General features: G+C 41.9%; 1 protein-coding gene across 1 annotated transcript in view; it reads left to right on the top strand.

Moving 5' to 3' along the window:
* Nucleotides 1–22,380, top strand: part of TAC3 (tachykinin precursor 3) — a 237,520-nt gene that overhangs the window by 7,442 nt on the left and 207,698 nt on the right. The window contains exon 2 of the mRNA XM_077299748.1: nt 21,395–21,548. Within this exon, the coding sequence (XP_077155863.1) occupies nt 21,438–21,548 (111 nt within the window). The 5' untranslated portion in view covers nt 21,395–21,437. The remainder of the gene's footprint in view (nt 1–21,394; nt 21,549–22,380) is intronic.

The following is a 22,380-nucleotide window of genomic DNA, read 5'->3' as shown; positions in this document are numbered from 1 at the left end:
ATGCGGAATACACGGTAAATAATAGGAGGCATATGTTAGCATTTTTTTCGCGTTTTTATCACGTTTTTATAGCGAAAAAACGCAAAAAAACCGCTAAAAATCCTGAACGTGTGCACATGGCCTTAGAGACAACTTGAGAATCTTCCATTAACACCTTCATGGCATTTGACGTAAGCAATCATGCGGGCACAGGAGCAGTGACCGCACTATCGCTGCCAGGAGAACGGTTTAAATGAAAGTCATGTCTGTCACTGCAAGGAGCGGTGTCTGCACTTCCCTGGGCCAGTTAACCCTCTAAGCACCATGATTGATAGCGAATGCAGTATTTAGAATGCGGAGAGAGAAAGGGGGCTTCCTTTCCCTTCAAATCAGCTTTTCCACAACATCATTGCTAGGGTCTAATCATCGGGGTCAATTAGCTGTGACAAGCTTGTTAGACCATGCGTGGTCTTAGAGGCTTCTATCAGTGCAGCACTCACATTGCAATGCATTATACCAATAAAAGTTAAAGTCCCTTAGAGGGACTAAATAAAACACTTTTAAAAATCTTTAAAACAATGGAAATATATAAAAAAATTATAAAATAACTAAACAAAAAAATGAAAAAAATATTAAACCATCAAATAGGTATATTTATGTAAAAAATGATCAAACAGAATACACATATTTGGTATTGTCGCATTTGGAACCACCTGACTAGAGATGGGCAAACACTTGGATGTTCGGGTCTGGCGGGTTCAGCCGAACAGATAGGCTGGAGTTATACACATAAAAAATCGGTCCATTTTACACGAACGAGAATCGCAGAAATTTTCCCTGAACAGTGACCCATTTGTCATTCGTGTGCAGTGTGATGATGCAATTTCCTTGCATCTAGGCATCCATGTGACATCCGTATGGTATCCATATGGCGAGATTTTCTCGCCGGCTTGCAAAATGGACATATAATGGATCCATGGCCTCAAATATTTGTGAAAATATATATACAGTCTATATATATACAGTCATATGAAAAAGTTTGGGCACCCCTAGTAATGTTAACCTTTTTTCTTTATAACAATTTGGGTTTTTGCAACAGCTATTTCAGTTTCATATATCTAATAACTAATGGACTTAGTAATATTTCTGGATTGAAATGAGGTTTATTGTACTAACAGAAAATGTGCAATCTGCATTTAAACAAAATTTGACAGGTGCATAAGTATGGGCACCCTTATCATTTTCTTGATTTGAACACGCCTAACTACTTTTTACTGACTTCCTGAAGCACTAAATTGGTTTTGTAACCTCATTGAGCTTTGAACTTCATAGCCTGGTGTATGCAATGATGAGAAAAGCTACTTAAAGTGGCCCCTTGCAAGTTGCTCTCCTGTTTGAATCTCCTCTGAAGAGTGGCATCATGGGCTCCTCAAAACGACTGTCAAATGATCTGAAAACAAAGATTATTCAACATAGTTGTTCAGGGGAAGGATTCAAAAAGTTGTCTCAGAGATTTAACCTGTCAGTTTCCACTGTGATGAACATAGTAAGGAAATGGAAGAACACAGGTACAGTTCTTGTTCAGCCCAGAAGTGGCAGACCAAGAAAAATATCAGAAAGGCAGAGAAGAAGAATGGTGAGAACAGTCAAGGACAATTCTCAGACCACCTCCAGAGAGCTGCAGCATCAACTTGCTGCAGATGGTGTCACTGTGCATCGGTCAACTATACAATGCACTTTGCACAAGGAGAAGCTGTATGGGAGAGTGATGCGAAAGAAGCCGTTTCTGCAAGCACGCCACAAACAGAGTCGGCTGAGGTATGCAAAAGCACATTTGGAGAAGCCAATTTCTTTTTGGAAGAAGGTCCTGTGGACTGATGAAACTGAGATTGAGTTGCTTGGTCATACAAAAAGGCGTTATGCATGGCGGCAAAAAAAACACAGCATTCCAAGAAAAACACTTGCTACCCACAGTAAAATTTGGTGGAGGTTCCATCATGCTTTGGGGCTGTGTGGCCAATGCCGGCACCGGGAATCTTGTTAAAGTTGAGGGACGCATGGATTCCTCTCAGTATCAGCAGATTCTTGACAATAATGTGCAAGAATCAGTGACGAAGTTGAAGTTACGCAGGGGATGGATCTTTCAGCAAGACAATGATCCAAAACACCGCTCCAAATCTACTCAGATATTCATGCAGAGGAACAATTACACTGTTCTGGAATGGCCCAGTCCCCAGACCTGAATATCATTGAACATCTGTGGGATCATTTGAAGAGGGCTGTCCATGCTTGGCGACCATCAAACTTAACTGAAGTGGAATTGTTTTGTAAACAGGAATGGTCAAAAATACCTTCATCCAGGATCCAGGAACTCATTAAAAGCTACAGTAAGCGAATAGAGGCTGTTATTTTTGCAAAAGGAGGATCTACAAAATATTAATGTCACTTTTATGTTGAGGTGCCCATACTTATGCACCTGTCAAATTTTGTTTAAATGCAGATTGCACATTTTCTGTTAGTACAATAAACCTCATTTCAATCCAGAAATATTACTGTGTCCAACAGTTATTAGATATATGAAACTGAAATAGCTGTTGCAAAAACCCAAATTGTTATGAAGAAAAAAGGTTAACATTAATAGGGGTGCCCAAACTTTTTCATATGACTGTATATTAATAATAAAAATTATAATAATAATCTTTATTTATATAGCTCCAACATATTCCGCAGCGCTTTACAGCTTAACAGTTCCACACCCAAGTCATAAGTAACAACGTTAACAATACAATAATTAAAGCACAATAAGATGACCCTGCTCGTGAGAGCTTACAATCTACAATGAGGTGGTGGAAATACAAAGTACAGGAGCTTATTTACAATGATGTATTTACAATGACGGTCCAGCCATCTTCATGGGGTGGGGGATAGATGAAGATAGTGAATTGGGCAACCATCCCTTACACATAGAATGACTTTTATTAGGGAACGTGATAGGCCGCTCTGAACAAATATGTTTTGAGGGAGCGCCTAAAACTATACAAATTGTGAATGGTCCTAATTTCTTGGGGTAGAGCATTCCAGAGAATCGGCACAGCACCGCGGGAGAAGTCTTGGAGACGGGAGTGAGAAGTACAGATTTGTGCAGAGGTTAGTCGAAAGTCATTTGCAGAGCACAGTGGTCGGCTAGGCCGATAGACAGAAATAAGGGGGGGGATGTAAGGGGGTGCTGCACTGTGAAGAGCTTTGTGGGTGAGAACAAGTACTTTGAATTGGATCCTATAATGAATGAGCAGCCAGTGTAATGACTGGTGAAGAGCAGCTGCATCTGAATACCGATTAGCCAGGTAGATGACCCTGGCTGCTTCATTAAGGATAGACTGGAGAGGGGAAAGTTGAGTGAGGGGGAGGCCAATAAATGAAAAGTTACAGAAATCAAGGCGGAAGTGGATCAAGGCGACAGTGAGAGTTTTTGTTGTTTCCATGGTGAGAAAAGGGTGGATTCTAGAGATGTTCTTTAGGTGTAAGCGGCAAGAGAGGGCAAGAGATTGTATATGGGATGTGAAGGAGAAATCGGAGTCAAACATAACACCCAGACAGGGTGCCTGCTGCCGGGGTGTTATTATGGTGCCACCCACGGAGAGGGAAATGTAAAGTTTAAGGAGATTAGTAGACAGTGGGAGCAGAAAAAGTTCAGTTTTGGAGAGGTTGAGTTTTAGATAGAGAGCAGACATGATGTTGGAGACTTAGGACAGTCACTGGCATTCTGTAGTACAGCGGAGTAAGGTCAAGGGATGACGTATATAGTTGTGTGTCATTGGCATAAACATGGCACTGAAAGCCAAATCTGCTGATGGTCTGTCCAATTGGGGCCGTGTATAGGGAGAAGAGAAGTGGGCCAAGAACTGAGCCCTGAGGTACCCCGACAGTGAGAGGAAGAGGGGATAAAGAGGAGCCAACGAACGATACACTGAAGGAGCGGTCATAAAGATAGGAAGAGAACCAGGAGAGAGCAGAGTCCTTAATGCCTAGTGACTGGAGCCTAGACAGTAGGAGATGGTGGTCAACAGTGTCGAAAGCTGCAGAAAGGTCGAGAAGAATGAACAGAGAGTGGTCACCATTACACTTTGCTGTCAGAAGGTCATTGGTCACATTGATGAGTGCAGTTTCTGTCGAATGTAGGGGGCGGAAGTTGGACTGTGAAGGGTCTAGGAGGGAGTGAGTGGAGAAGTATCTGGTAAGGTGGGACCAGGCGCTCCGAAAGTTTAGAGATGAAGGGGAGATTTGAGACCAGTCTTTAGTTACAGGACAAGTGACTTGCAGCTGTAGTCGCAGCAAAAGGTGGCGCAACAAAGTATTAACTTAAAGGGGCCGAATAATATTGCACGCCCCACTTTTCAGTTTTTGAATTTCCACAAAAATGTAAAATAACTAATAAATTTTGTTCAACTTCACAATTGTGTTTCACTTGTTGTTGATTCTTCACCAAAAATTTACATTTGGTATCTTTATGTTTGAAGCATGATGTGTGGGAAAAGGTTGAAAAGTTCAAGGGGGCCCGAATACTTTCGCAAGGCACTGTATTTGTGCAGGATGGATCGAGAGAGGGTTTCTTTAGTAATGGAGTACTGATAGAGTGTTTGAAGGAGGGGAAAATGCCAGAGGAGACGTAAAGATTAAGGGCTCATACTCACATGCGAGAAATTCGGATGAGTCTCGCATGTCAATACCAGGCACTGCACCCGGAACTCAGGAGCGAAGCGTGCGGCTGCATGTATTGCTGTGCGGTCGCATGCTCCGCTCCTGAGTGCTGGGTGCAGTGCCGGGTATTGACATGTGAGACTCATCCGAGTTTGTAGTTAGGTGACTTGTGACGACTGGAGAGAGCGACTGGAGGAGGTGTGAGGGAATGGGGACAATAGTGCATGTAGTCGGATGATAAGAAGAGAGGAGCCTGGAGACTTCTTCTTCTGTGATGGGATCAAGTGTGGAGAGTGAGCCAGGGGAAATACAACATTGTAAATACACACCTGTACTTTGTATCTCCCCCACCTCATTGTAGATTGTAAGCTCTCACGAGCAGGGTCGTCTTATGTTGCTTTAATTATTATATTGTTAACATTGTTACTTATGACTGTTGTGTTTGAAACTGTTAAATTGTAAAGCGCTACGGAATATGTTGGCGCTATATAAATAAAGATTATTATTATTTATTAAATGCATGGAGGGATGAGAGTCACTGCACTTGGTGGCTGAGAGCGGATTTCGTGATGGATATTATCTATTTTCTCTATAAAGTGGGGGGCCAGGTCATCAGCAGAAATGTCTGTGATAGGGGTTTGTGATTTTGGCCTGAGGAGGGAGTGAAAGGTGTCAAAAAGTTTTTTGGGGTTGTTGTATAGCAAGGAGATCAGGGTGGTGAAGTAGGTCTGTTTGGCAAGGTGAAGGGCAGAATTATAGGTTCTTAACATAAATGTGAAGTGGATGAACTTTTCTGGTGTGCGAGTTTTCTTCCATAAGGGTTCAGCACTTCTAGAGCATAGCTGGAGAAGCCGAGTTTGCGATGTGATCCAGGGCTGTTTTACTCTGTGTTTGGAGGTTCTGAGGGTGAGGGGCGCTACTTGGTCTAGGGTGCTTCTAAGAGTGTCATTGTAGTGATGTACAGCCAGATCAGGACAGGAAAAAGAGGAGATTGGGGACAGTGAAGAGTGTAAGGAGTCTGAAAGAGTAAGAGAGTTAATGGCGTGTAGATTTCTGAATGTGTGGTAGGTAGGAGTATGCTGAGGTAGGCGAGGAATTGTGAGTGTGAAGGAGAGAATGTCAGAGAGGGAAGCAGTGAGTTATCTTGGTAGTAGATTGAGCAGAGCCGGGCGAAGACCAGGTCAAGGGTGTTACCATCTTTGTGTGTTTCAGAGGTTGAGAGCTGTGAGAGGCCGAGAGAAGTGGTTAGTGATAGAAGCTGGGATGCAGATGTGGAAGTGGGGCTGTTTATGGGGATGGTGAAGTCTCCCAAGATAAGGGTTGGAGTTCTGAGGACATGAAGTGTGGCAGCCAGGCAGAGAAATGGTCCAGGAAGTGGGTGGGCGAGCCTGGGAGCCGGTATATGACCGCTACTCTGAGGGAGAGGGGACGAAAGAGCCTGATGGTGTGGACCTCAAAAGAAGGGAATGAGAGTGATGGAACTGGGCGGATGACCTGGAAGGTGCATTGTGGGGACAGGAGTATGTCTGTTTGTGGGTCTCGGGAAATGGGAGAATTGTAGGCCACCATGGGAAATGGCAGCAGGGGAGACAGTGTCAGAATCCTGAATCCAGGTTTCAGTGAGGGCCAACAGATTCAGAGAGTTGTTCAGAAAGTAATTGTGCAGAAAATAAAATTTATTACATACAGACTGTGGATTTCAAGAGCACAATTAAAACAAGGATATGAAGGAGTGGAAGTAATATTAATAAGATTAGTGTGGTTATGATACGAGGTAGGATAGGGGTTGAGGTTGGGGAATGGTGGACCAGGGTTTGGAGAGATATCCCCCGAGATCAGAAGGAGTAGGAGGATAAAGAGCAAGTAGTTTTTGAAATTGTACAAAGTATTTTTGTGCAGTGTGTTTGGGCAAGATGGGCTGAGGTTTTTCAGGAAGGTCAGAAGTGCAGGGGAGCTGTACATGGGAGAGGGAAGGAGAGAGGAGCTGATGTATATGAGTCGTGATGTCGGGGGGATGGGGCATTGAACGTGGATGTCAAGGGAACATACGAGGATAGGAATATAGCACATGGATAGAAGGGAGAGCAGAGTGTGGGTTACATGACTCCTGCCCTGACTAACTGCCATGGAATAACTGCTTTATCTCGATGCTTATCTTCCGGATGCTTTGCTTCGAGAATGCTCGCGTGCACCCCCACATGCGCGCACCCCTAAGGATGTTTCTAAATTTATAGTCCAGAATGCTGGGTCAGAAGAGATGTATTGTGGGAACTGATTAGGGATAATTTGGCAGCTGGGGCCAGCACACCAGGGGGTGGTTAGAAGATCAAAGACATTGGGGCTGGCTACATCTACACTGTGTGCAGAATTATTAAGCAAGTTGTATTTTGATCACATGATACTTTTTATACATGTTGTCCTACTCCAAGCTGTTCAGGCTTGAGAGCCAACTACCAATTAAGTAAATCAGGTGATGTGCATCTCTGTAATGAGGAGGGGTGTTGTCTAATGACATCAAAACCCTATATAAGGTGTGCTTAATTATTAGGCAAAATGGGTCAGAAGAGAGATTTGACGGACTCTGAAAAGTCCAAAATTGTGAGATGTCTTGCAGAGGAATGCAGCAGTCTTGAAATTGCCAGACTTTTGAAGCGTGATTACCGAACAATCAAGCTTTTCATGGCAAATAGCCAACAGGGTCGCAAGAAGCGTGTTGGGCAAAAAAGGCGCAAAATAACTTTCCTTGAATTGATGAAAATCAAGCGTGAAGCTGCCAAGATTTGCCACCAGTTTTGCCATATTTCAGAGCTGCAATGTTACTGGAGTAACAAAAATCACAATGTGTGCGATACTCAGGGACATGGCCAAGGTAAGGAAGGCTGAAAAACGACCACATTTGAACAAGAAACATAAGATAAAACATCAAGACTGGGCCAAGAAATATCTTAAGACCGACTTTTCAAAGGTTTTATGGACTGATGAAATGAGAGTGACTCTTGATGGGCCAGATGGATGGGCCAGAGGCTGGATCAGTAAAGGGCAGAGAGCTCCACTCCAACTCAGACGCCAGCAAGGTGAAGGTGGGTTACTGGTATGGGCTGGTATCATCAAAGATGAACTTGTGGGACCTTTTCGGGTTGAGGATGGAGTGAAGCTCAACCCCCAGACCTACTGCCAGTTTCTGGAAGACAACTTCTTCAAGCAGTGGTACAGGAAGAAGTCGGTATCGTTCAAGAAAAACATGATTTTCATGCAGGACAATGCTTCATCACATGCCTCCAACTACTCCACAGCGTGGCTGGCCAGTAACGGACTCAAGAAAAAATAATGACATGGCCCCTTTGTTCACCTGATCTGAACCCCATAGAGAACCTGTGGTCCCTCATAAAATGTGAGATCTACAGGGAGGGAAAACATTACGCCTCTTGGAACAGTGTCTGGGATGCTGTGGTGGCTGCTGCAGGCAATGTTGATCGTAAACAGATCAAACAACTGACATAATCTATGGATGGAAGGCTGTTGAGTGTCATCATAAAGAAAGGTGGCTATATTGGTTACTAATTTTTAGGGGTTTTGTTTTTGCATGTCAGAAATGTTTATTTCTAAATTTTGTGCAGTTATATTGGTTTACCTGGTGAAAATAAACAAGTGAGATGGGAATATATTTGGTTTTTATTAAGTTGCCTAATAATTCTGCTCAGTAATAGTTACCTGCACAAACAGATATCCTCCTAAGATAGCCAAATCTAAAAAAAAAAAACACTCCAACTTCCAAAAATATTAAGCTTTGATATTTGAGTCTTTTGGGTTGATTGAGAGCATAATTGTTGATCAATAAAAAAATAATCCTGTAAAATACAACTTGCCTAATAATTCTGCACACAGTGTATATGCTATAACACCTGCCACCAATTAACATCTGGAGTGACCACAGTCATGGATATACATCAAACAGTGAGTAAAACGTACAATGCAACAAATGAATTATACCAATCATTAAGCAGGCACATTAAAATATGTTGCTAAATGGTAAAGTGGCAGATGACAAAGAGCAAGCAGAGGTGGGAGGTTGTACCATTAGAGTCTATTGCAGCAATGGAATAACTGCTTTATCTCGATGCTTATCTTCGGGATGCTTTGTCAGTGAGACACACACACATATATATACAGTACAGAGCAAAAGTTTGGACACACCTTCTCATTTAAAGATTTTTCTGTATTTTCATGACTATGAAAATTGTAAATTCACACTGAAGGCATCAAAACTATAAATTAACACATGTGGAATTATATACTTAACAAAAAAGCCCTCGTTCTTCTGTAAAAAATTCCAAAATCAAAAAGCAACAATATCCCATACCTGTCAAGTCCCACGCTGCAATCCATCTCAGGGGGTTAAATAATTTAAAACCTGGAGCAGTGCTAATGCTACCAGAAGGGCTGCAAGCCACGGAGGAATGAATGAAAAGCTGCCTGCGCAGCCTCCCCGCCTTACCGAACATGAATTCATTAGCGTGGGAAAGTTTCTGACCATTTTCCCACGCTGTCAAATTCACCGCATCAGGCTGGGAGTCTGCGCAGCCTCAGTGACTACCACTAACCAGGCTTAATGTCACCTTACAATAGTAAGGTGACATTAACCCCTTATCACCCCATATGCCTCCGCTACAGGGCAATGGGAAAAGAGAGACTAAGTGCCGGTTTTCTGGGGTGGCTGGGGCAGATGTTTTAAGCTAGGGGGGCAATAACATGGTCCTTCTCTAGGCTATGAATATCTGCCCATAGTCACTGGCTTTCCCTCCCTGGCAGAGAAAATTGCTTGGGAGCCCATGCCAGTTTTTTCCGTGAATTAATCCTTTAATTTAACACCTACAGCTCCAAAATTTTACACACATACACTACTAACATTATTAGTCAGGGACATACATAAATCTAATGGATAAGCAATGGTTTACTTTATGTAAACAATGTGTCATATCCTATCGGGTTCTGCAATGATTTTACAGAGCCTGACAATTGAATTATCGGCTATTCTGCTATTTAACTATCTATGAAATATAAGGATATATATACACTCACTGGCCACTTTATTAGGTACACCTGTCCAACTTCTTGTTAACACTTAATTTCTAATCAGCCAATCACATGGCGGCAACTCAGTGCATTTAGGCATGTAGACATGGTCAAGACAATCTCCTGCAGTTCAAACCGAGCATCAGTATGGGGAAGAAAGGTGATTTGAGTGCCTTTGAACGTGGCATGGTTGTTGGTGCCAGAAGGGCTGGTCTGAGTATTTCAGAAACTGCTGATCTACTGGGATTTTCACGCACAACCATCTCTAGGGTTTACAGAGAATGGTCCGAAAAAGAAAAAAAATCCAGTGAGCGGCAGTTCTGTGGGCGGAAATGCCTTGTTGATGCCAGAGGTCAGAGGAGAATGGGCAGACTGGTTCCAGCTGATAGAAAGGCAACAGTGACTCAAATCGCCACCCGTTACAACCAAGGTAGGCCTAAGAGCATCTCTGAACGCACAGTGCGTCGAACTTTGAGGCAGATGGGCTACAGCAGCAGAAGACCACACCGGGTACCACTCCTTTCAGCTAAGAACAGGAAACTGAGGCTACAATTTGTACAAGCTCATCGAAATTGGACAGTAGAAGATTGGAAAAACGTTGCTTGGTCTGATGAGTCTCGATTTCTGCTGCGACATTCGGATGGTAGGGTCAGAATTTGGCGTAAACAACATGAAAGCATGGATCCATCCTGCCTTGTATGGAGCATCTTTGGGATGTGCAGCCGACAAATCTGCGGCAACTGTGTGATGCCATCATGTCAATATGGACCAAAATCTCTGAGGAATGCTTCCAGCACCTTGTTGAATCTATGCCACGAAGAATTGAGGCAGTTCTGAAGGCAAAAGGGGGTCCAACCCGTTACTAGCATGGTGTACCTAATAAAGTGGCCGGTGAGTGTATATATATATATATATACACTATGTGCAGACATTTATTTTATCTATTCTATTTTAACCTGTCAGTGTGATTTTACTGTACACCGCACTGAACTGCCGGCTTTTCTATAGGACACGGATGCATATTTCTCGCAAGTCACACTGATGGTCCATGTGGTGTGCGAGTTTTTCTCTCACCCATAGACTTTCATTGGCGAGTCCCGGCCGATATATGGTGCAAATCGTAGCATACTGCGATTTGTCTCGCACGTATAATATGGCTAAGAAAATAATGGATGATGGGAGCTGCCCCATATATTAACATTGGTCCAAGTGCTATGCGATTTTTTATACAGTGGCAGGTAAAAGTTTAGGCACCCCTGGTCAAAATTACTGTTATTGTGAACAGTTAAACAAGTTGAAGATGAAATGGTCTCTAAAAGGCCTAAAGATGAAGATGACACATTACCTTTGTATTTTAGGCAAATATATGTATAGTCATTTTTTACATTTTAAAAACTACAAAATGGGCCAATGCAAAAGTTTGGGCACCCTTGGAGATTTGTTTGCTTAGATAATTCTCATCAAGGTTGCAGACATTAATTTGCCTGTTAGGGTTATGACATCTTCACTATCATTGTTAGGAAAGGCCAGATTATGCAAATTTGACAGCTTTATAAAAACCCAGCCTCCTCTACCCTTGTGCCAGAAACAGCAGCCATGGGTTATTCTAAGCATCTGCTAAGCACTTTGAAAATAAAAATGGCTGGGGCCTACAAAGCAGAAGAGTGCTATAAGAAGATACCAACATGTTTTCAAGTTGCCCTTTCCTCAGTTCAAAAAGTAATTAAGAAAGGGCAGTTAACAGGAACAATGGAGGTCAAGGTAAGGTCTTTAAGACCAAGCTAAATTTCTGCTCGTAGGATTGCTGGAATACAGATCCCCCACTTGACTACAAAAGACCTCTAGAAATATTTAGGAGACTCTGGAGTTGCAGTACATTGTTCTACTGTTCAAAGACACCAGCACAAATATGGCCTTCATGGAAGAGTCATTAGAAGAAGATCTCTCCTGCATCCTCACCATAAAAATCAGCATCAGAAGTAGGCAAAACAACATCTAAACAGGTCTGATGTATTTTGGAAACAAGTCCAGTGGAACGTTGAGGTTAAAATAGAACTCATTGACCACAATGATCAAAGGTTGATTATGAGAAAAAAGGGCACAGAATTTCAGGAATAGAACATTTAGCCAACCATTAGGCATGGGGGTTGGATCAATCATGCTTTGGGGTGGTGTTGCAGCCAATAGCACTGGGGAACCTTTCACAGATAGATGGAAAAATGTATTCAATGAAATTTCAACAAATTCTTGCAAACATAATACCATCTGCAAAAAAGCTAAAGTTGAAAAAAGGATGGCTTCTACAAATGGATAATGATCAGGCTCGGACTGGACAACAAGGTAACAGGGGAATCCCCCGATGGGCCCCTATGCAGATCTGGGCCACCAACCCCACTGTATGGGCAGTACTTGGCATAATTCACATGATATACTCTCTACAGAAAAAAAACAGCATCTCATTCAGTAACCAAACTACCTAGCTTATTATTATGTAGAGATAAAGGTAAATTTGTGAATGAGGGTAGTCAAATATTTGTATGCAGGTGAAAAGTGGGCCTCCAAAGTCAATGTTACTGGTGGGCCCTTGGCATGCCAGTCCGACACTGATAATGATGATTCTAAACAAACTTCAAAATAATAATATAATAATAATCTTTATTTTTATATAGCGCTAACATATTCCGCAGCGCTTTACAGTTTTTACACACATTATCATCACTGTCCCCAATGGGGCTCACACTCTAAATTCCCTATCAGTATGTCTTTGGAATGTGGGAGGAAACCGGAGTACCTGGAGGAAACCCACGCAAACATGGGGAGAACATACAAACTCCTTGCAGATGTTGTCCAAGGTGGGATTAGAACCCCGGACTCCAGTGCTGCAAGGCTGCAGTGCTATCCACTGAGCCACCGTGCTACCCCCAATAGACTACCTCAAAAGGCACAAGCTGAAGGTTATACAACGGCCCTCATAGTCCTCTGATCTGAACATCATTGAAATTCTGTGGCTAGACCTCAAAATAGCAGTGCATGCAATACAAAACAGAAATGTCACAGAACTGGAAGAATTTTCCAAGGAAGAGTGGATGAAAATCCCTCAAACAGGAATTGAAAAACTATTGAATGGCTAGACAAAGCGTTTACAAGCTATGATACTTTCAAAAGGGGGTGCTACTAGGTGCTAACCGTGCAGGGTGCCTAAACTTTTCCATTGGCCCATTTTCTTTTTAACATTTTTAAAATGTAAAAGATGAAAATATATACACATACTGTGCCTAAAATACAAAGGAAATGTGTCATCTTTAATTTCAGGCCTCTTAGAGATCATTTCTTTTCCAACTGTATATCTAATAGATGGAACTGTGGATATAAAATGGCATGATATTGTTATACATTTTGTTAACTGTGTTTTATATCAGCATTGGAGCAACAAAAAATGGTAAAGAAGTTTAACGTGTCATATACCACTATTCAGTTAATAGCAATTACACTATGTTATGCAAATTAGAAGTGGGAACAGAATAAAACACTTACATCTTTGGTATGTGTGCGTGTACGCAATTTGACATCAGTTCCATAATTATAGGCATATAGCATTTCATACTGTACAAGACATACTGTTATTTAGACTTCACAGTTCTGAAGTAAATTATGTTAGCAATATTTACTCTATTAGATAAGGTGAACTAAGATCCATTTTCATCCAGTATCAATAAACGTGTATTTGTTTTTAAATAGTAACCCTTCTCCCCATCCATCGCCCCAAAGACCAAACAGTTATGAGTTGTCCCCTACTGGACAACCCCTTGTATATAGGCACAAGAAAAAGAAGAAAAAATAAAACAGAATATTCACTTCAAGGAAAGTCTCCACTCCTCCATGCTTAGCATTGTCTCCCCTGCCTGTCTCCTGGTATTGACATGAACCCATTGAATGGATTCTGTCACCACATTTAATGTACCATATTTTCTGGTTTATAAGACGACTGGGCGTATAAGACGACCCCCAACTTTTCCATATAAAATATGGAATTTGGGATATGCCCGCTGTATAAGACGGGGGTCATCTTATACGCCCAGTCATCTTATACGGCGTGTGGTTCCCAGGGTCTGAAGGAGAGGAGACTCTCCTTCAGGCCCTGGGATCCATATTCATGTAAAAAATAAAGAATAAAAATAAAAAATATGTATATACTCACCCCTCCGAGAAGCCTGGCTGTCACTGCTGCAAGCGTCTGCCTCCGTTCCTAAGAATTGCAGAGCATGAAGGACCCTCGATGACGTCGCAGTCCTGTGATTGGTCCGTGACCGCTCATGTGACCGGTCACCTGACCGTGACGTCATCGAAGGTCCTTCACGCTCTGCAATTCTTAGGAACGGAGGCAGACGCTTGCAGCGGTGACAGCCAGGCTTCTCGGAGGGGTGAGTATATACATATTTTTTATTTTTATTCTTTATTTTTTACATGAATATGGATCCCAGGGCCTGTAGGAGAGTTTCCTCTCCTTTAGACCCTGGGAACATCCAGGATCGCTCCCTGCACATGCCGTACCTGGCGTATAAGACGACCCCCGACTTTTGGGACAATTTTTAGGGGTTAAAAAGTCGTCTTATACGCCGGAAAATACGTCATATAAACTATTAGTATGGGCATACAGGTTATAGACTGCTAAAAAGACCTACCTGTGTGTCTCATATCAGATGCCTTGTTGTTGACAAATAATATTTTATTTCTTCATATAAATGGTGTCTTCTAGGCTATGTGGAGGATGGTGCCTGGAAAATAACTCTGCCTCCAGAGCTTATTTTACATGAAGGAGAGTTACCACTGTGAGACAAGTAACTAACACAGAACAGGAAAAATTTAATTTGTTTTCTTGCAAAAACATTTTTGCTTGCCTCTGAGCTCTGCTCCAGGCAGCAATTCTGAAGGCAAAGAAGAACACCATAGCCTAGAGCAGGGGTCCCCAACCTGTGGCTCGGGAGCCACATGTGGCTCTCGGGCTCATGATATGTGGCTCGCGACTGCCTGCCCGCTTGGTGCATTAGCATTAGGTCTACCAAACAACTATGAAGAGTAGGTCTCCAGATGGTGAATTTTGTGGGTAGCCCTGTACAAAAGAGCAGATCTGAATGTGCATATTCTGGCCTTGGGGGATAGGAAATAATTTAAGTATGTTAAGCTGGAGACCAGATGATGTGAAATGTCAAGTGGAGGTGCGTAAAGCTAGATGCGACAATATGGTAGGGGTGGTTGATGTGAGAAGACTCTCTCTTGGACCTAAATGTGGCCCGCGACCTTCTCTCAAAGCTGAATGTGGCTCTCGTGACAGAAAGGATGGGGATCATTGGCCTAGCGCATGCTATTCTTGTGTGAAAATGTAATGAAATACAGCCAGATCTCACTGGAAGAGCAATTAAAAGTTGCTTTGGGCACAGCAGATTTAAGTGGCATTACTGACACCTTTGGACTTTCATCTCCTTGGAGTCCTTTTGTGTTGGGGTGATGGGGTGGGCTGGACAGCTGAGTTTAGCAATGTTACATTACAGTTATCAGCTCTCCTTTTCTCAAAGCACTTGAACCTCTGCTGTACTATCTCTCTCTCCATAGTGCCTCTCTGGAGATGAAAGCTGTCTGAAATTCACTCAGGTCTGTTGTGCTCAATTTCTCAATGGTTTGCATGTTTTATTCTGCTCTACAGCCGCTATTACTTCCTCTGTCCAATTCACCTTTAAACATTTGGTGAAAGGTTATTTTTAAATATCATAGCTAACGTTTATTAGGTGAATATGATTCAAGGAAAACAGAAAAAAACAGATTTAATGGAAAGATTAATCAAATTGTAATTTTGTATTGTAATAAATGTGATCATCATCACTAATCAATCCTGTATACACATAGATACAATAGTTCAGATTGATGTTGCCCAGATTCAGACACTGGAGCCAACTCTACGTATTCAATAATGACATACTACTAGCCTACATGGTTAACATAAACATGGTGATATAACCTTCCCTCTCCTCTTTGAAAGATGTTTAATCCTGTATAAATCAACATCACACCAGACCTACGGAAGTTTCTAGGATAGCACCCTGGGGCTCCCAATTGCTTTTGACTTCAGATAAAAGGGCAGTGTTGGCAGCTGGGAGATCCCCTTCAAAGCAAGGATAAAGTCAGCTTGTAAGAAGTTCTAGGAAGATAGTGGATGAGCTGTGGACTGCAGTAATTTATATGTGCATCTCATAACAAGCGGAAGGAGGAATCCAGTTTCACAGGATAAAACTTACCTTTATTGAACACACTCAAATAAAAAAGTTAAAGATAAAAACATGGATGGAATATCACAAAAACTTCATTGTACTAGTAATAGAAGCTGTAGGAGGCAAAGGAGCGCAGATAGGGTCTTATCCCACAGATTTCAATATTAGTTTTTTACCAAAAACTTCTCACCTGGTAGTATAGAAAGAAAGCATATGTGTCAGCTGCCGCGGGTCCACGGGTCGGCAAACAACCATAACAGAAATGTTATAGAGGAGATTTGTGGATTGTATCCGCGCTGCCAGACAATTCAAATGCAGACGTGGTTGAAAACGTAATGGTGGTTTATTCTACGCGTTTCGAAGTCTCTATGACATCTTCTTCATGAAATACCACATCACTATTTAGGAAAAAAAATGTTGGTTTGTTAGAGCTAATTTATCAGCAAATGTTGCAATAGATGCAGTAAGGCGATGACAAATGAAAATGGGAATACAATTTATAAAAAGATATATGGATTAAGCATAGTGTTGGGGATGCAACTCCGCTGCCTCCAATCACCAAGACAATTAGGCAATTGGCTGATGATTGATGAACGAGGCCACAGTTGCTTTCACTACTAGGCTGGATATTAGGGAGCTCACAGTGAATGTATAGTACCGTATTTTTCGTATTATGAGACACACTTTTTTTCCCCAAATTTTTTTGGGGGAAATGGGGGTGCGTCTTTTAGTGCAGATATACCTTACTGGCCTCGGTGGAGCAGGGTCCAAGGGTTGCTGCTGGAGGAGGCAAAAGTGGAGCGTTGCTGCAGGCCACGAACTGGGATGAAGGGGTGTTCAAATGTGCGCCGCTGCGGGTGTTCGGTGCCGACATTTTGTGAAAGCCCAGATCCCCCGCACTTACATGGTTTACTATGCGGTAGACTCTGGTTAAATGGCTCCCGGGGGTGGCGCATGCACAGATGGAGATCTCGGCATTTTTTCAGCAGGATTATCACTACATGATTATTATTATTGTATATGGTACCTCCTATTCAACTGCTTTGTGTAATCTCGCCCCACCACTGATTAGCAGCTTTGGTCAGTTTACAGTGTACGCAGAAATCTGCCAATCAGTGGTGTGGGCGGGGTTATACAGAGCGCAGCATTATGAGTGCCACCAGATAAGCAGTATAGAAAACATTGATTGTATAAAATGACAGCAGGAGGATAAGCAACTGACACATCAATGGAATTAGGATCTTTGTCCCTCCCTATACCATGTTTCAAATTATTATGCAAATTATATTTTTCTCGGATATTCCTAAATGGTCGGTGCAAATGACAGTCAGTCTAATAAAAGTCATCACCCGTTAGAGTATACATCAAATTTTATTAAAGAAACCTCCCAATGATAACAGTATAATCTCCAAAATGAATAACAACTCAAAATGCACTGTTCCAAATTATTAGGCACAGTAGAATTTCTAAACATTTGATATGTTTTAAAGAACTGAAAATGCTCATTTGTGGAATTTGCAGCATTAGGAGGTCACATTCACTGAACAAAAAAGCTATTTAACTCCAAAATATCCAGGCCAAGTTACATGTTAACATAGGAACCCTTCTTTGATATCACCTTCACAATTCTTGCATCCATTAAACTTGTGGGTTTTTGGAGAGTTTCTTCTTGTATTTCTTTGCAAGAAGTCAGAATAGCCTCCCAGAGCTGCTGTTTTGATGTGAACTGCCTCCCACTCTCATAAATCTTTTGCTTGATGATACTCCAAAGGTTCTCTAGAGGGTTGAGGTTAAGGGAAGGTGGTGGCCACGCCATGAGTTTATCTCCTTTTATGACCATAGCAGTCAATGACTCAGAGGTATTCTTTGCAGCATGAGATGGTGCATTGTCATGCATGAAGATGATTTTGCTCATGAAGGCACGTTTTTGCTTTTTATACCATGGAAGAAAGTTGTCAGAAACTCTATATACTTTGCAGAGGTCATTTTCACACCTTCAGAAACCTTAAAGGGTCCTACCAGCTGTTTCCCCATGATTCCGGCCCAAAACATGACTCCTCCACCTCCTTGCTGATGTCGCAGCCTTGTTGGGACATGGTGGCCATCCACCAACCATCCACTACTCCATCCATCTGGACCATCCAGGGTTACTCGACACTCATCAGTAAACAAGACTGTTTGGAAATTAGTCTTCATGTATGTCTGGGCCCACTGCAACCATTTCTGCTTGTGAACACTGTTTAGGGGTGGCCGAATAGTAGCTTTATGCACCACAGCAAGCCTTTGAATGATCCTACACCTTGAGGTTCGAGGGACTCCAGAGGCACCAGCAGCTTCAAATAACCGCTGCGTTGTAATGGTATGTTGGCAGCTGCTCTCTTAATCCAATGAATTTGTTCGGCAGAAACCTTCCTCATTAGGCCTTTATCTGCATGAACTCTGTCTGTGCTCTGTTTCAGTCACAAATCTCTTCACAGTATGATATCACTCTTACGTTTTCGTGAAATATCTAATGTTTTCATACCTTGTCCAAGGCATTGCACTATTTAACGCTTTTCAGCAGCAGAGAGATCCTTTTTATTTACCATATTGCTTCAAACCTGTGGTCTGCTTAATAATGTGGAACATCATTTTTAAGTAGTTTTCCTTTAATTAGAATCACCTGGAAAACTAATTATCACATGTGTTTAAAATTGATTTCAGTGATCCATTGAGCCCTGAGACACAATACCATCCACGAGTTTATTTGAAAAACAAAACAATTAAATATTTATGACACTTAAATCCAATTAGCATAATAATTTGGAACACAGTGTATATCATGCTGCTCTCAGACTACATAGGAAAAACCTGCTGACAGATTCACTTTAACAATCTTGTAATTATATGTGAAATAGAATGCAGAAAGTGAATTTTACGGAGGAAGTGTTAGGCGACAGGATTCTCCTGCTGCTTGGGATAGATCCCAAGCCTTATCTGCCTCCGCTAGTATCATTTATGTGCGGCTATGTGAGTGAAGACTCTATCTCTCTATGTGCATGTGTTGTATGTCTGCCTAGCTCTGCACTGTACACGTAGGCAGGCAGCTAGCGTCAGTGGAGGCAATTAGCCACTTGGCTTAGCATCTGTTACCTACATGTGTTCGGTTAGCACAGTAGAGTTTCAGAGCAAGCTCAACCCGTAGTCAGGGTTTTATACTCAGCATCGGTTTCGTTCCTGTGTGCAACTGACATGGTTCAGTTGCAGTGCGAGTTCAATTCATGTGCTTGTCCTGTGACATTCAGGACATGGCACTTAGTACTCATTTGTACTGTTTCTTTCCTGTGGCGTAACCGAGCTTGGAACTCAGCTTTCTATTCACACTGAGTGGCGGAAACTCAGTGTGTATAAGGCTGGTTTCACATTTGCGTTCATGGGCTTTGAGGAGGGCTGCGTACTTCCTCAGTTAAGCTCCGCCTATTTCCGCTTACTTCTGCATGCCTCCGGGGTACCTATCTTTAACATTGGGTATGCAGGACATGCGGATGTATGTTGATGCGTTGTTTTGACGCGCCCGCCAACAGCACAGGAACGCAACAAGTTGCATCATAACGGAGGAAGTACGCAGCCCTCTGCAAAGCCCCCAAATGCAAATGTGAACTTAGCCTAAGTAATGGCTTGCCGTGTGTTCTGTCATTGCCCACTAGCAGCAGTTTAACATCTCTGCACAGTGCACCCTGGGTTGCGATTGCACTTTATTATTTATTTTATTTAGTGCAATCCGTCAACCCTTATAATAAAACTTCAACAGGAAGTTTTATTATAACTGCAATGGACATGTATTTGGCCTTGTACAGGAATCTATCTTACAATTAATAAAAAATGCTTAGATGAAAAAAAACCATTTCTTTAACCTGATATAAAATTATTCCATTATCCACACACAAATAAAATAATGATAAAACTAGACATGTAAGGCTACGTTCTCACATTCAGTATTTGATCAGCCTTTTACATCAGTATGTGTAAGCCAAAACCAGGAGAGGATGAAAGTGGTGACGTGTTTCTATTAGTGATGAGCAAATATACTCATTACTCGAGATTTCCCGAGCATGCTCGGGTGTCCTCCGAGTATTTTTTTAGTGCTGGAAAATTTAGTTTTTATTGCAGCTGAATGATTTACATCTGTTAGCCAGCATAAGTACATGTGGGGGTTACTTGGTTGCTAGGGAATCCCATGTACTTATGCTGGCTAACAGATGTAAATCATCCAGCTGCGGCAATAAAAACTAAATCTCCGAGTACTAAAAAATACTCGGAGGACACCCGAGCATGCTCGAGAAATCTCGAGTAACGAGTATATTCGCTCATCACTAGTTTCTATTATTCTCCTCTGATTGATAAACGTCTAATTTTAGCTTACAAATACTGATGTGAAATATTGACCAAATACTGAATGTGTGAATGTGGACTCAGAAAAGGAGTATTTTATGAAGATATAGCAATAGAGTCAAAACAACTATTCGGGATGATTGCGACAAGAAATGAGCAGATAGATTCACACCGGACTCTGGTCCAGCATTCAGGTCAGTGGTACCGGGTTCCTGGACGAGAAGACCTAGAACCTCTTACCTTTTGTCTTCCCCAGCGTGGCTTTTGATTAGCCAGGACTAACATAACATCATCTGTGCAAAAATGTAACAAAACTCTAATTCTGAGGCAGTGTTCGCACTTAGCGTAAATGGTGCATTTTTTCCACTGATTTTTTCTCTGCACATTTTCTGCAGGTGTCCGCACCAAATGACGCAATGACAATTTCCCGAGATCCTTGCTGCATTTTTTTATGCATCTCCCCCCTATATTTGATATGTTTTTGGTGCAGAGGTGGAGCTGCGATTTTAACATTTTTTTAATAATAGAGAAAAGCACATCCAGTAAGCACATCAGGTGAAATTGGCATCTGAGGGCAGCTGCTCCCGTATAGTCCAGGTCAGGGTCACACTCTCTGTGACCAGGACCGTTATGCCCCTGTCCACATAGAAGTCTCTAGAGAAAAGAAGCACTAAAACTGCACATTTTTGCAGCGTCTTAGATGCACAGTGGGCGTAGTTTTCATGAAATCACATCCGATTTGCTTGGAGACTTAAACTGAGCAGAATTTTTTCTGGAATTCTCAATAAAAAATTTCTGAAAATGAGGTATGCATTACATAACTGTCTGTATCTCCTGACCCAATCTTTGTTGCAAATACAGTAGGCACCCTAGCCAGTCTGCTATCGTTGCCCAGACCCTACAAGCATTTCTATATAGTATTACCTCATAATTCACTAGTGTTTTGTCATTTGCTGTACATAAAATCTTCTCAGTGCTAAATCATTGATTTATTTATCTTTGATTTCCAGTTGTTCCTCTCAGTGACAGAAGAAGACCATTGTCCTTGATAAGATGAGGAGTTTCGCCCTAGGCCTGGCATTACTTTTTTTCATGGCAGTGAGAACTTGTCGAGGAAGTTGTCCAGAACCACAAGATTCACAGGACTCTGGTGCACAGTTTAAGGTAGGACAGTTATTTCTTAGGCCCCCTTCACACATCCTGGTCAATCCTGTACTAGAAAAAACAGTACTGGTGAAATCCGTGGTCCATGTCCATATGATTCGTGTGTACGTATGTGAAATTCATGTGACATCCATTTGTCTGTGTACTGTCATTCTGCTGTCAATATAACCAAGAAACTGTAGGAGAAATCAGCGCAAATAAGGTCTTATCCGAGAAATATAAAGTTAGTTTAGCTCTCAGATTAAACTCACCTGTTCAATCTGTTAAAGACTCATAATATAGAAAATCAGCCGCAGCAGATCCACGGGTCAGCAAGCAACCATCAGGCATCAGACTGTAGAGGGAGTTAGTGGACAATATTCCGTGCTGCCGACAGAATGGAAACGTATAACCAGTATGCTACAGTAAGAAGAAGTTACTGTATATATTTCGAAATGCGTTAATATAAACCACCACCTTACTGTACCATACTGGGATATACGTCTCCATTCAGTCGGCAGCGCGGAATATTGTCCACTAACTGCCTCTACAGTCTGAAGTCTGCTGTCATTGTGACACCTATGGAATGAAATAGAGCATAGCTATTAAAGAGTTTTATGCATTAAAGATGTTCAAAGATAGAGATAGATAGCAATGAGGAACATTGAATTTAGATAGATAGATAGATAGATAGATAGATAGATAGATAGATAGATAGATAGATAGATAGATAGATAGATAGATAGATAAAAAAGAAAAAAGGAGGCAGCACTCCAATAAATGATGGAGAAAGGCTTGAGAAAGGCTGGTCACAGCCGAAACATTGCCACACTATTTAGACTAATAAAAGTCC

This window comes from Ranitomeya variabilis, chromosome 3, assembly GCF_051348905.1.
Source record: "Ranitomeya variabilis isolate aRanVar5 chromosome 3, aRanVar5.hap1, whole genome shotgun sequence".
NCBI classification, from domain to species: Eukaryota; Metazoa; Chordata; class Amphibia; order Anura; family Dendrobatidae; genus Ranitomeya; species Ranitomeya variabilis.
Note: the sequence above shows the minus strand (reverse complement) of the source record. Positions and strands in the feature narration are given on the sequence as shown.